At 42.7% G+C, this 15,701-nt stretch overlaps 1 protein-coding gene across 1 annotated transcript in view; it reads left to right on the top strand.

Annotated features, from left to right (window-relative positions):
- The first annotated feature begins 6,477 nt into the window (after positions 1-6,477).
- The window catches only part of FRMPD4 (FERM and PDZ domain containing 4), a 312,762-nt gene continuing 303,538 nt past the window's right edge, over positions 6,478-15,701 (top strand). Inside the window, exon 1 of the mRNA XM_085321501.1 lies at positions 6,478-6,584. Coding sequence (XP_085177627.1) covers positions 6,544-6,584 — 41 coding nt within the window. The 5' untranslated portion in view covers positions 6,478-6,543. The remainder of the gene's footprint in view (positions 6,585-15,701) is intronic.

The following is a 15,701-nucleotide window of genomic DNA, read 5'->3' as shown; positions in this document are numbered from 1 at the left end:
GTAACTAGCAAATTTTTTTTCATTTGTGAATGTTTAGTATTACTGAGAAGTAGGCCACCTATCTGCAAGTGCCTAAATATGGACTGAGAAAACTAGGTTTTGGCATACACTATGCCACATGCACTATGTCTGTGAAGTTTCTATTCATTGTGATTTTTTTTCTACTCTCAGTGTAGGTTATTTTGCTCTCTCTCTCTTATGAAATCACTTTTTTCCCCTCAGCTCAGATGGTAGCAGATATTTCCCAGGAAGATCCACATAGAACAAAAGCTTGCAATGTCTCTTGAGTTTCACAGTAATGCCCTATACTGACAGGCAAAAAAGTATTTTGTGTTGTTAGACAGACAAGCTGTCAAATTTATAAGCCATAACTGAAATCATATTATGGTACTAGCAGATAATAACCAGTACAAAAYATTTCTGAAGATTTTAAACACCAGACCACAAAGACTCTCCAGTGCTAATAAATTTCTAATACAACTATCTTGTCCTCTATTTGTTTAGATGATGTCTTAATACAAAATAGAATAGGCCTCYGATTTTTAAAACTATTAATTTGATCATTTTAGTCACAACTGAAGAATATAATAGATAATTCAAGGAAGACTTCACTGGTAGTTTTTWAAAAATATTTTATTCATTTTAAAATGCCAACATTTTTGTTTTCCCTAAAGTTGTCATAAATTTTTCAGTACGCACACTATTTGGTTGAAGTATCAAAAAACAGATTGCAGAATTTAGATTTGCCTTCAGACAGGTTTCTACTTTTCCCTCAATTTTCCTTTTACTGTAAATACTTGAGTATTTACATGCACATTAACATTTAACTTTTTTTTCTGATTCATATTCATATATTTTCTTTTCTCAGCCTAATCTGCTAAAGTCATATTTATTCAAATGACACTTAAGCACATGCTTAATTTGGTAGTCGGTTCAAAATGTATGTTTTAAACTAAGTGATGCTTTGGATCACTTAGTTATGAGGGCTGATAAGTGTCTGTTAAAGGTTTTCCTGAATGGGGTCTTTTGTCAGCAGAAGATAACTCCATTCTCTCCATATTGTGTTTTGAATATTTAATTACTTATCCATTATAGAAAAATGATTTTTTTTTTATGAAGACCATTTTATTTTAAAAGAATTAATGCTTTAGTATCATCTTATTGAGGCAGAAAATATTACTATCTTTATTTTGGCTAAGGTCTCATTCCTTAACTTGGTCTTGTCTATGTGCTGCAACATATGAAAACAATTTTTTTAATAACAGGTTCAACATGCTGTAAGACTTTTCAGTTCATAACAGCAACCAGTAGGTTTTGTTCACTGTCTTTTTTAAACAAACTTTGACAACGTATGCTCAGCTTCAGCAAAACGGTTGCACTTATTGTGGAATCCTTGCTTATTTTGTTCCATGAATGCAGTATCTTTTAGGCTGTTGCTCAGGAACCATAAATGTTGAAATGTACTAACTTAACCATCCTCCAGATTTATTTGTTTCCTAAATGGCAAGAAAGAAAATAACCTTATCTGTTATTATTTAAATTTTCAACTGCTTAGGATTTAATTTTGAATTTGTATGTGATATCACATCTCCTGCACTAAATTATACAGCAAAAATGAAACCTTTAGAGCTTAACAGTTTGCATGAGTCAATAAAAAATTATGCCTGATAAAACTCTATTCAATAAAAGTGCCAAAACTGATGTGTAGAAGCTGGGTGTATAGATTCAAGGAAAGCAGAGGAATTTCTTGATAACACTGTAAATGCAGACATASAGAAAATCTGTAACTATTATAATATTTTTATATGGACTTATATACTATCTGGATAATAAGCACTGAGATAAACAAATAGTTTTTAAAAAGATCCATGTTTTGAAGCTTCAAAGCTGAAAAAATTAATTTAATGGTTTGAAATAAAAGTAGCCAGAAAGCTACTTCAGGACTTACCAGTATGACACAGTCATGAACAACTACCTCTACCAATAACATTTCATAGATACCAGATTACAATATCAAAATGGTATCTTTCCTTGAAACTTCAGGTTTCAATACCAGCTCTGTACTAACATCTAATTAACCAACGGCTTTAATTATCCCACTCCTTCAAACATTTTCACTATTTGGATGTGAGTAACATCACCAACCACTACCAAAAAATCATGAAACCTTCAGCTGTTATTTCAGGAGGTAAAATGTTATTCTAACCTCATGAATTAAAGTCCAACTTAAAGATGAAATATAGCACTTTTAAATATCTTTTTAAAGATTCCAAATCATAAAAAAGACTAGTCTTAAAAGAATGTAGAGAGATTTTTAATTGAGAGGAAAACTTCTGAGACCTCCAAAAGTATTAAAGTGGAAAACCATCATTTCCAGAGGTTTCATTTTATATCTTTGGCATGGGATTTTACCTGGCTTCCTTTAAATGATCTAGGATCAAACTCTATATACTGAAATGTAGTAAAACAAATACTATTGGTCAAGCTGCAGCGTTAAAATATTTGTATAGTGTGGTATCCAGAAGAGTCCAACTCATATTCTTCTTTGAACATTCAGTGCCTCAGAATGAAGAAAGAAAAATCCTGAAACACAACAACACACAAATAGATGGTTTTTGATCTCATTCATAAAGATATTTACATCTCATCTTCACAGCAGTTTCCCTAAGACCCAAGCAATTTAGATGTTTGAAAAAATGAATAGTTTTTAGATTGATTTAATTGGTTTTATGTTATTAAAAAGTTAAGATGCCAAAACGTTCCTACMTGCGTTACCTATGTCTGTCACTTCCTTTAGAATAAAGAGCATTATAAAACGAAGCAAACTCTCTACACGAAATTGCCATAATATGTGGAATTAAGGCTTTTCCTGGCCCATGGTGTTAAGTGTCCACACAAAACATTAGTATTAAGTTTCCTAATTGAATTACCTCAGGCAAAAGTAATAAAAAGTCATAGTATACTGTAACACAGCATCCTCAAAAACAGAAACTTAGAATTCTACTCTAACAACAACAACAAGAAAAGATAAAATAGATAAAATTTACCCAGGGATTGATACYAGTTTCCTGGTTTAACATTAGGAACTTCATGTTCAATTATTGTTTGTTACTGAGATACTAAATACACGTTGTTCTGCTGTCTTGGGCTGTCTGTTCTCATTCAGTGTTTACATGTATCTTTGTCACCCACAAATGGGTTTTATCTGACCTAACTTTAGGTATCTAGAAGACAGGCCTCTAGTCAAAGGTCTGGGCCTCTTCTCTACTGAAGTTGACAGAGAAAATAAGGCATCTCCAAAGTGCAATTCATGTCACTTTTTTTAGAATAAGATGYGCTGGAGAGATAGGTGCCTATCCACCACAGAGATAGAGGATGACTAACCCTATTTTTTTGGTAGTTAGTGAGAAGAAATCCACACCTGACCAAAAAATATAAATGTATTTGCAAGAGTTAAGTCATTACATTGTTTAGTTGATATATCCTGCAAATGAAGGCATAATACCAAAATGTTCATTTACAGATGATAACTCTAAAACTAGTCCAAACTATGCATATTAATTGGTGTTTACTCATGACATAGATAGATCAATGTCCTCCACCTTGCTTCTTTGGTTTGGCAGGTTTTATCCTTTCTCTGTAGCTGAGATACAGCTTTATACTTGGTTGCTGTGACACCACAGCCCAAAGAACCATGTTGAGACTGATATCCTAATCTCTACCCTCATGCGTGACATTCCCATGTAGCACAGCTCCAGAAAGCTACCAGTGTATAACACAGTTGCATCAAGAGTAGTTGTTTGGGTTCTCTGCTCATGTCTGCACATCTGGGAATAAGACTCCCGTTATTAATGGACCTCCTGGGTGTTGGCTGTTCCAACACTATCTCCACAGCCATTCTGGACAATTTGTACTGATGCAATGATTTCCACTCAGGAAAAACAAAAACATCAAAGTAATTATAATCATAGCAATACTTTATCTATCTGTTTGGAATGCTGAGGAAAGAGATAAAAGTAATTTCAGTTCAGTTTCAAATTTTAATGACTTTCTGTTAAGTTCAGTCATTTTAGGTACCGTATCCTCTGTTTATCACACCAATACATTTATAAACAGCAATCATTTCACACCTTAGTCTTCATTTTGCTAGGCTAAGCTCTTTCAGTCTCTTCTCATAAGGCAGACTCTTCATTATCTTTAACATTCTTTCAGCATTTTCTAGCATCTACTCTCATTTTTCTCTAACTACTTTTTGAATGAGTGGAGTATAGCTTTTCTGGTCAGATTTTATGCTTTCTGCTTTTATATCTCTACTGGAAATACCTCAGTTGATGCATCATAGGATCATATTTGCCTTTTCACCAGAAGACCTTGAAAGCATAGAAATTCTACAGAATCCTTAAAGCATCTTCASTCCTCTGGCTCTCACCACTATGCTTTGAGGCACCTTTGTGTTAAGCCTTGGAGTGTGAAGTGCTCAAGATAGGGACCTTGTTTGATACCGAGCATGTGTGCCTAATTTTATATATGGTATATCATTTCATCAGCTTCAGTTAGCTTTGTAGGATCTTGGCCTATCTCCTTAGTCTATAAATAAATAATGACAGTTTTATAAATAACGCAGTTCCTAACCAGCTGAAACTGTGTTATCTTTGTAACTTTTGCCAATCAATAGAGGAATGTGAATGACAGGCACAGGTTCTGCAGTTTTTAAAAAATCTAGTATAATAATAAATAAATATAGTTTCATGTAAGAATCACAAATTTTGGATGTACTTGTACAAAGTATTTCAAATGGTATTTCAGAATATGCACAAACCGTTTACATCTATGGTAGGTATGCAAGTGCTTTCAGCTGGCTGTCCAATGTTCTCCCAGTGTAAATAGATGATCAATCATTCTTTGTTATTGTTTTAAAGAATAGTTTGAAACTTGATGAACAGTAAGTGTTCGTACTGCCTGTTCTTTTCGTTCCCTTATCAATAAAAGTTTTAACATTAAAAAAATGCATTGTTTTCTTTCTGGCTGCTAGAGTCTACATTTTGGGCTCTACTGTCATTTCTGAAATTTTTGGTTWGTGAGAGAATTTAGGTGCAAGCCTCCAAGAGACAGAAACTGTAGGAAGTACAGAGCATATCAATCTGTTTAGCAAATAAAGACACAAATAAAAACACTAAAGTGGAGAATATGCATTCTCATGCTGAGAACTATTGACTGTAGTGTAGCGCTCTGAAGGGTTATGTGTGGGTGAAGACATATTTGAATTTCTCCAGGCTCCTGTCCTGCTCACTCATAGGAAACTTATGGACAGCAGTTAAACTCCAGTGCTTATTTTGAAGCTTTATACAGGGCAAAAGTGCAAGATAGTGTGTCTCCTTGCATTCTTGTGTATGTCAGGGCAGAGCAGCTACATAATTTCCCACAGAACACAGGAAGAGGAATGCTTGATTTTAACTATGTTGCCAGGACTAGGCCTTGTAGTGCTCCTGCCACAACCAGGACTCCTTTCCTCAGTCTCTTACATGGCATGGATAAGAAAGCTGCAGGATGGAGACAACCTCCTCTAGTGATAGCAGGGCAGTGAATTTGCCACACTTGCCTGTCAATGGTCCATGGTTGAGGAACATCCAATGCTCTGGCTTGAGGCCACCAGAGCTTTCCTCAGCCCCAGGGAGAAGTACGGCAGGGCAGTGAGGCAAGATCACCCAAGGCGAGATCCTCGGGGAGGAAGAAGGCTGCCTGCTTCCCCAACTTTTGCTTTCAGAGGAGGAACCTGGGCGGTAACCTTCTTGCAAGGACCAGGGTGCTTCTTCCTGGCTAGGGAGGAGCCTTCTCCCCCTCACCGGGGCTGCCCTTGACCTCTCCCCGGGGCCAGCCTGCCCCAAGGGAAGGGCAGGCGTGCGGAGCGGAGCCGCCAGCCTGGCCCAGCTCCCCTCTGCCCGGCCCGGCCCGCTGCCAGAGGCCGCAGCGCCGCCTCGGGCGGGAGCCAGCGGGCCGTGCTCGCCTGGGCAGCCGCTCCCCCCGCAGGAGGGCGAGACACTGCTGGCCAGAGGAGAATCCCCCTCCCCGCCCCCGCACCTCCTTTCCACCTAGCTTATTCCCCCCATCGCTCCCCGCCGCCCTTCTCCGCCTTCCTCCGCCGGAGATACTGCAAAGAGGCAGCGGGCGGCGGAGCGCGGCCGCCTCCCCCTCAGCCTCCCGGTGCGCGGAGCGGCGCGGGCCGGGGCTGGCGGCCGCGCCGCCCTCCTCATGCCCTGAGTTACCCCGGAGAGGGGGCGCGGGAGGCAGCGCCAGCAGCGGGGGAGGGAGGGAAAGAGGGAGGGAGAGAAGGAGGGCTGCGCGCAGATGAATGCCGCTCCTGCGAGATGCTGCACGCCCAGCTCCCTGCCGGAGGGGGGTAGCAGCCGCCGCCGCCGGCTCCTGCTTTTGCAAGGGCTGTTGCTGCCGCTGGACGCAACCTTCTCCCCGACATGGAGCTGCTGCTGCCCCTGCTGCTGCTGGAGTGAGTGAGTGAGTGACGGGCAGAGCTGGCCGGCTGCATGGATGGATGTGTTTAGCTTTGTGAAGATTGGGAAGCTCTCTGGGTAGGTGTCCGCCGCCACCCGCGGGCGTCCCGCGGTAGCGGGCGCTGCCCATGCCGGTGCCCGTGCTCGGCGGGGGCGGGAGCGGGGCCGCCGGGGGCTGCCGGCGGCGGCGCGCTCAACTTCCCTGGCGCCGGGGCGGAGGTCTCGGGGTCGGGGTGCGGGTTTTCAGTGCCTGCTGTCCCGGCGCCTGCGGAGGGTCACGCCGGTGGCTCGGTGTCGTTGGGTTATTCCTCTCTCTCCCCCCCTTCCCTCCGCCGTGTTAAAAGACGATAAACGTGTCCCGCAGCTGGTGCTTCTTGCCGCGGCGCAGCTGGGGTTACCCACAGCGCTGGCCGTGCTGAAACGGCCAGCTCGGAACTGTTTGGAAACGTAAAAGCGGCGACGGGAGCCGCGACCAGGCTCGTAGGGGGTGAGGGTTGGGGGGCGCGGTGCCTCCGTGCCGCTGCCCGCGGGTGAGGCGCGGGGGGGCGGCGGTTAGCGGCGGTTAGCGGCGGTTAACGGTCGCGGGGGGGTGGGGGGCGCGCTGCCAGGGGTGGGGGCGGGGGCGAACTTGTGAGGGCGCGGGGCACCGCCTGGTGGCGGCGGCGCCTCGGCCTCGGGCTCCGCGCCGCGCTGCGCCGCGCCGGGGCAAGCGGGCCGGACGCGGGCGGTATCTTTTAGAGAAGCGGTGAAATCACTGTCAGCTCTGAGCACTGCCCCTCTGCCGCTTCACGCGAGAGGCGCGGGGGGTAGGGGGCGAGCGGGTTTGGCCTCTGTCACCCCGTGCTGGCTGGGCATGTACTTTCTGTTGCTTAAATGGGAGAAAGGCATGTACGTTTTGTTGATTAAAGAGGTGCTTAGTGAGGATATCTTTTTCGTTTCAAATAAGTCTTCCTTTTAATAACCTGCGACTGCTTGTCTCTGTCTGTAGGCTGTTGCATTCACAGCTAGTTGCCAGGCCGAAGGCTTCGTAGATGGACAAAGAAGCATAGTAGCCTCTATTAAAAATGTTTTTACTGTAGTTAAACATAATTGGAGGTAACTCTTCTCAATAACCCAGGAAATCACACTTTATCTCAAAGATATGGCATAAAAGTGCTCGAGTTGCAGGATTTTCCTGTTTTGTGGTGTGGATAATCTTCCTAAAGAATTTAGCTTTGATCACTGTAACTGGGAGTGTTTTTAATTCTTATGATTCAGTGGTTAGGACACCATAGTTACCATATCCATTTCTGTTTATGAAGCACGGACTGAAACTCGATTTCGTACAAAAGGGAGAAGGGCTTTGTTAAAGAAATACAAAAGGTAGCTTGCTTCAGTGACGTTCAGGTAGGGAGCTTGTCAAAATGACAGATGGTCTTTAAAAACAAATGTTGCATAGCTGGAAGTTCTAGAAGGCCACAGGTGTAAACCTAGCTTTTTTCCCCAAAATTTCCCACCATTGCACCTGGCTGTGACTGCAGCTCCACTTGTGGCAATGCCTGCACCGAACAGCTGCTGTCACTCAAGCACATCATTGTCTCATCCTGCTCAGAGCAATTTTACATGATGTGACGGCTAAAACACTAGTGGCCTGCTCAGCTTTCTTCAGTTCATGTTCCCAGCTGATAGTGGTATCAGCAGCAGCTGTGTTACAGCAGCAGCTGTAACAACAGTGGAAACTTCAAGGAGAAGGAAAATATACTTGTATAGATACAGAGCAAGTCATGTAGTATGATATTTATTTCCAGATATATTGACTTGCTGGGCTTCTGTCTGTTTGAGAGCAGAGTTTTAAAGCCCTCCTGTTCCCACCAGCCTTCATGTCTCGTATTTGTCACACTTGAGTTAAAATCGGAAGGACAGAAAAGGATGTGCTGTATGGAAATATTATTCAGTCAGGAACATGGAAATTTTTAGATATATTTTAAGATTCAGTCTGCTAAGTGCTTTGTTGGTATGCACTGTATCTGTTGGCTTTCCACATCCTCAAAGGTACAGTTGTTACCAATCCTGAGATTTGTATTTGGGTAAAGGCAGATTTATAGTATTTCACTAGAAAATCTAAAAATTCCTTTTGCAATTAAATCACATATTTCAAAACTGTATCAAGCTTAATTTGATTCAAGGATACGAAAATTTATATAGTCAGGGGCTGAATTTATCTTCTAGATTGCAGTAAATCATTTGTATACCGAGCTACTCTTTTTGTTTCTGATTTTCTGGTTGTTAAATGACTATAATAGTTTACACGGGACTTTACTTTTGCTGTTTCCTAGGTAACAGCTGGCTATCTGTTCCAATTTTATGAGCACTTCATGGAGCAGCCAAATTCCAGTGTAAACCCCATTTTTAATCCCTCTATATGTCTGAAAAAGTAGTTTGACTGAAAATGCTGATTCTTCCCTTGCTAATATTAGAAGGAAGGTCTTTTTGAAAGAAAGGAAAGATACGATAAATGGGTCTTAATTGAGAGTATGATCTTGCAGGCAGATTACATGCATGAAGTTGTTGAGAACTTGGCTGCTACTAATGTTTTTAAGACTTTCAGTCATTTTTTATTTTGCTGTGCATTCAGAACTTACATTTTAGGTGCAACCCAGCTATTAGAACTAGAGTCTGTGGCCTTGCTTCTGCAGGCAGTGGCATGGATAAGCCCTGTTATGCATGGCTACTGCAAGGGATACTTTTTAAAGTCATGATATAGTTTTAGTAGATGTGGTGAGAGTTTAAAATTTGCCTTGATCACTATATGTATAAGCTCTTCAGCTGCAATCTAAAATAGGCTTAAGATGGGACATAAATTCTTAGAAGGCAGCTACTTGATATAAAATTTCACTAGACATTAGCTTCTTACGTTGAAACGCAGTTTTCGTCTCTAGGCATGTTACCTGTTCACCACCCCTCTTGCTGTTTTGAATGTAGCAYCTGTGTGTGTAGGATCTTTTAGAGACCCTCACTTCTGCAACTACATGCTTCATCTGTAATTGATGGGTGAGCGGGGAAGCACTGGAGAAGGGATGTGTGCAGAAATGTGAGAGAGAGCAACACTGGTCTTACAGTAGATCCGATCTGTGGTGTGCAGTAGCTTTAGCAATGCTTGTGTGTAGGTGCCTATGGGAAGAGGGGGGAGGTTTCCCTTTTCATTTCTTTGCCATTGTAGGTATGTTGCGTTGTGCCTCAAATGTAGATTCTTCAAGATGAAGTTCTTGTTGATTTCTAAAGATTTGAGATATCTATCTGACATTGAAAACAAAAATATTCTGTAGAAACATTGATTGCACTTTCGTTAACATCTCCTCACTCCCATCTCCCTTCTTTGAAATTCACTGATTTAGTAGTACTCAAAAAAATAGTTATTTTAGTATAATTATTGTGGAGTCATTCTCTGAAGAGAAAATAACCCCCTGCTCTGGTAATGAATTTACAAGCTTAGAAAATGATTGAGAAGTCTTGTTAATGGATTAGTACTCTGATGTGCAGTTGTAACTGGCAGATGAGTATTTTTGTACCAGGGGCTGCCTAAGCATGTATGGTATGGTAGCCTCTGTAATTTGGAGGGAAGGATTATTAGGAAAGATAAAGGATACGTAAAAATTGTCACATTAGGTTGGCTTAGAAGTCCATTTTGCGCTCTATTATTTGTTGTTTGCTTTTAGCAGCTGCTTGGGTAAAGAGTAGAAAAAGAACGAGAAGAGAGTGATAATCCTTTAGGTATTAGGAGTGGAGGAATAATGGTACTGCTGTGCTGAAAATGAGATGGAACCTTTTCAAATCTAGGTAAATCTGAATAAAGGGCAGAATATCATGTTTCTAGTCTATACTGAGTAGTTGAACTATGAAACAGTAGGTCAGAGTAGCAGACAGGTGTTAGCAAGGGTTTAAGCTTGTATTTGTAGAACATATTTCTAGTTACAAAAATCTGTTTGCCAGCGATGAATGTTTCCTGTCTGTAGAGATCTGTTGTTTCTGTGCTTTCTTATTAAGACATAAAACTTTCATATAGAAAGGTAGCTGTCTGGGTACAACCTGAATGTGACCAGGTGAGGTAGTGACCCTCTAGAGTTGGGACAGCTCCAGTGTCCCCGCTACTGTTCTGCTGAATAACAGTATAGAGAAAAATAACAAGATTTTCCACATGTGAGGTTGGCAATCTGTAAGCTGTGACAAGAGTGATGAAGGCAGGCTGATAAGCCTATGTCACACAGCTAGTGTTCTGTTCAGAAATGCTGAGCTGATGCAAGCCATTTGTCACAGGAAAGAAAGCCTTCCAAAAGGGAGTATGGACTAGGAAAGTGGACATCTGCTCTATCTTATGGTAGCAGTTAGAGGTATAATAGTGGAAAGTTAACTCCATATCACAAATAGGAAACTATCATTAGCAAGACTTATCTGTCATTACCAATGATACTAATCTGTGGTATGTGCTAGGCAAATTTATCATACTTGGATTTTTACTTCTCTGCTGAAGTTTTGCATTGCCAACCGTCACTGTTGAGTTTAAATCTGTTTCATAGAAACTGGCTGTGAATGGCCATATTCCTGGTGTACCCCATGGAATTAGCATAAGAAAGAAAAACCCCAATGCCCTGCAAGGTGTTCTTCTCAGAGAAGACTCAAATATTCCTTCTTTTCTATGAATATGCTATACTAAAGCTAGATTCCTGACTGAGGTAGGAAACTCTTAAAAGGCCCTTCTGATTGGGGTTCCTGTGGATAAATCTTGCATTCCCATCTTTTGTGCTTATCTTTCTGTAGCTGGGCTTCCCTAAGCAGGGAGATTGACTAGGTGGTTCATAAAATCATAGAATCAGTAAGGTTGGAAGGGACCTCTGGAGATCATCTAGTCCAACCTCCCTGCTCAGCAGGGTCACCTAGAGCATCTGAGACAGGGTTGCATCCGGGTGGGTCTTGAAGATCTCCAGAGAAGGAGACTCCACAAGCTCTCTGGGCAACCTGTGCCAGTGCTCCGTCACTCTCACAGTGAAGAAATTCCCCCTCACGTTCAGGTGGAACTTCCTGTGGTTCAGTTTCTGCCCGTTGCCTGTTGTCCTGTCACACGGGGCAACTGAAAAGAGTTTGTCCCCGTCCCCTTGACACCCTCCCTTCAGGTACTTGTACACATTGATCAGATCCCCCCACAGGCTTCTCTTCCCCAGGCTGAAGAAGCCCAGCTCTTGCAGTTGTTCCTCACAGGGCAGATGCTCCAGCCCTCTGATCATCTTCATAGCCCTATGCTGGACTCTCTCCAGTAGCTCCATGTCTCTCTTGTACTGGGGAGCCCAGAACTGGACGCAGTACTTGAGATGAGGCCTCCCCCGGGCTGAGTAGAGGGGCAGGATCACCTCCCTCGACCTGCTGGCAACACTCTTCCTAATGCAGCCCAGGATACCATTGGCCTTCTTGGCCACAAGGGCACATTGCTGGCTCATGGTCAACCTGTCATCCACCAGCACTCCCAGGTCCTTCTTTGCAGAGCTGCTCTCCAGCAGGTCAGCCCCCAGCTTGTATTGGTGCCTAGGGTTATTCCACCCTAGGTGCAGGACTCTGCCCTTGCCCTTGTTGAACCTCAGGAGATTCCTCTCTGCCCAGCTCTCCAGCCTGTCCAGGTCTCTCTGAATGGCAGCACAGCCCTCAGGTGTATCAGCCACTCCTCCCAGCTTGGGATCATCAGCAAACTTGCTGAGGAGGCACTCTGTCCCCTCCTCCAGGTCATTGATGAAAAAGTTGAACAGGATGGGACTCAGTACTGAGCCCTGGGGAACTCCACTAGCCCCAGGCCTCCAACTAGACTCCACGCCACTGATGACGACCCTCTGAGCTCTGCCTTTCAGCCAGTTCTCAATCCACCTCACCGTCCACTCGTCTAACCCACACTTCCAGAGCTTGCCTAGGAGGATGTTATGGGAGACAGTGTCAAAAGCCTTGCTGAAGTCAAGGTACACAAATGTCCACTGCTCTCCCCTCATCTACCCGGGCAGTCATTCCATCATAGAAGGCCATCAGACTGGTTAAGCAGGATTTCCCCTTGGTGAATCCCTGCTGGCTGCTCCTAATCACCTTCTTATCCTCCCTATGTCTGGAGATGACATCCAGAATGAGCTGTTCCATCACCTTTCCAGGGATGGAGGTGAGGCTGACGGGTCCACAGTTGCCTGGGCCCTTCTTCTTGCCCTTCTTGAAGACTGGAGTGACACTGGCTTTCTTCCAGTCCTCAGGCACCCCTCCAGTTCTCCAGGACCTTTCAAAGATGATGGGGAGCGGCTTCACAACAACATCCACCAGGTCCCTCAGAACCCGTGTGTGCATCCCATCTGGGCCCCTGGATTTGTGTATGTCTAGCCTGCCCAGAAGGTCTCTAATCCTGTCCCCCTCAACCAAAGGAAAGTCTTCCCTTCTCTGGACTTTCTCCCTCACGTCCAGAGTCTGGGATCTACCCAGTCATCTAGTCATGGGGTCTACCCTTAGCAGTGAAGACTGAAGCAAAGAAGGCATTCAGTAATTCTGCCTTCTCTGTATCGCTTGTCACCAGGGCCCCCGCCCCATTCAGTAGTGGGACCAGATTTTTCCTGAGTCCTCCTCTTGCTGCTGACGTATTTGAAGAAGCCCATCCTGTTGTCCTTGACATCCCTTGCCAGACTCAATTCTATCTGGGCCTTAGCCTTCCTTGCGGCATCTCTACATGCTCTGACTGCAGTCCTGTAATCCTCCTAAATGGCCTGTCCCCTCTTCCACGTTCTGTGTATTTCCTTCTTCTGTCTGAATTTGGCCAAGAGCTGCTTGCTCATCCATGCAGGTCTCCTGCCCCTTTTGGTGCACTTGTTACTCATAAGGATACACCGCTATTGAGCTTGGAGGAAGTGATGTTTGAATACTAGCCAGCTCTCCTGGACCCCTGTTCCTTCTAGGGCCTTAACCCTGAGATTTCACCAATTAGGTCTCTGAAGAGCCCGAAGTCTGCTCTCCTGAAGTCCAGGGTTGCAATCCTGCTTTTTACCTTCTTTCCTCCAGGGTCCTGAACTCCACCATCTCATGGTCACTGCAGCCAGGGCTGCCCCCAACCTTCACATCTCTAACCAGTCCCTCTCTGTTGGTAAGGACAAGGTCCAGCAAGACACCCTTCTTTGTAGGCTCCTCTGCCATTTATGACAAGAAGTTATCATCAATGCATTGCAGGAGCCTCCTGAACTGCTTGTGCCTTGCTGTGTGGTCCTTCCAGCAGATGTCAGGGTGGCTGAAGTCCCCGATGAGAACCAGGGCCTGTGATCTTGAGGCTACTTCCAGCTTCCTATAGAAGACGTCATCAACTTTCTCTTCCTGGTTAGGTGGCATGTAGTAGATACCCACCACAGTGTCCCCCATGTTGGCCTGCCCTTTGATCTTTACTCATAAGCTCTCAACTGCCTCCTGCTCCTCCAACCCTAGGCAGAGCTCGATGCATTCGAGTTACTCTCTCACACAAAGAGCAACTCCACCACCTCGCCTTCCTGGCCTGTCTCTCCTAAAAAGCACGTAGTCATCCATGGCAGCATTCCAGTCATGTGAGCTTATAAGCTCTCTTCTAGCTTGTAAGAGTGAAGCAAGTCTAGAAGTTTTCACTGAATGTCAGTATTAGGTTTATTGTCTAGTTTTGTAGCCCTGTGCTTGGCTCTTGTTCTTTCCAGGAATTCTCTTTAAATGTTCTACCAAAATGGTGTGAAAAGTGCTCTCCAAGGTCTTCAAACCTTAAAATCTAAGAAACCAGAACTATATTTGTGGCTCCTGAATGTTAGATCCTGGTTGTACAGGGAACAAGGTTGCTGGGCTTCAAAATCTAGGTACTTGTAGGTGGCCAAGCAGATGCATGTTCTGCAGCTTTAAGGTTCCTAGATTAGTCAGTCTGTCTGTTAATTGATTTTAAAGCAATTTGAGATTATTTTGGGATGCTTGTCTATCTATAGTTTGACCAAATGTGTTTAAATAGTATTTTTCTTCACCTGTGATTTCCCTGGTTGTGTTTTTTATTTTGCTGTAGAGTTTAAAAAGCCACCTTAATGGAAACGCAATTAAAAATATACTTAGGTTACTGAAGCTATTTTATGTACAATGTTTGGAACAATTTTAATTAGTACTCTTTGGAATGACAATATCATAGCATTCAAGTTACTTTCGGTAACATACAAATGAATGTGTCAGTAAGAAAGCCTATGATTATCTTTCTTACGCTCAGAAAATGTAATTTAATTCTCTAAGGCGTTTTATTATACTGGATGATAATTCAGATAACCATGAATTCATTTCACCTTTGTTTCTTAAGAGGACTGTGTTATATTTAGTGAAATATTTCACTGTTCACATTAATATGAGAGCTTTACCTTATATTTTATTATTTGTCTAGTTTGTTAGCTGACACACAGACACTAGCATATATATCTTTATTATATGATTGTTAGTAATGTTATATAAAACATACAGATTGTGTGTGTATGTATATGTATCTATATACATACACACACATATATATACAGCTTCAGTAGTTCAGAGATTTATTAAAAATTCTCCTTTTTATTATAAACCACTGTAAACTTGTAGGATGACCAATGAATAATGATGCAAGTCTGTTAAAGATGTATGTTGTCTGAATGATGTTTGTCTAGTGAAAAAGTGCTTAGAAGATGTTTTCTATGTGATGTATGTGGTTGATGAGTTATCTTCTTTCTTGAAGCTTTTGAGAAAGCAAGAAATGGAAAACTGAACTCCACAAGTACCTGTTACATGTTTTCCTTTTCCCTTCTTCCCATAGTAATTACTAAAGAAGATGGAATAACTCTGCAAATGGATGCTCTGTTTTCAGAGGAATCATTACGCACAGGATCAGTATAATGTTTTCAGTTCTAGGAAGATCAGTCTATTTGCTTTTGTTTTTTTGAGTACTTCATGATGTCAGATTCTGAGTGATGTAGTTGAATCAAGAATCTCATGATAATTTCTTTATCATCATCACCTGCACCACTGTTTTGGTATGTTTAACTTAATCTGGTCATTAACATTTTCTTATGGTTTGAGAATTTATATAGAAGAAGTTGATTTTTCCATAGCAATCGCAGGTACCAGGAAAATTTGGAGGTGCTTTTATTGTTGTTTTTGTTTAGAGGCTTTTTTTTTTTTTTTTTTTTTTTT

Source organism: Rhea americana, unplaced genomic scaffold (assembly GCF_003343005.1).
Source record: "Rhea americana isolate MKP2758 unplaced genomic scaffold, rheAme1 scaffold_7, whole genome shotgun sequence".
In the NCBI taxonomy this organism is placed as follows: domain Eukaryota; kingdom Metazoa; phylum Chordata; class Aves; order Rheiformes; family Rheidae; genus Rhea; species Rhea americana.
The sequence above is the reverse complement of the archived record's forward strand: the minus strand, read 5'-3'. Positions and strand labels throughout refer to the sequence as shown.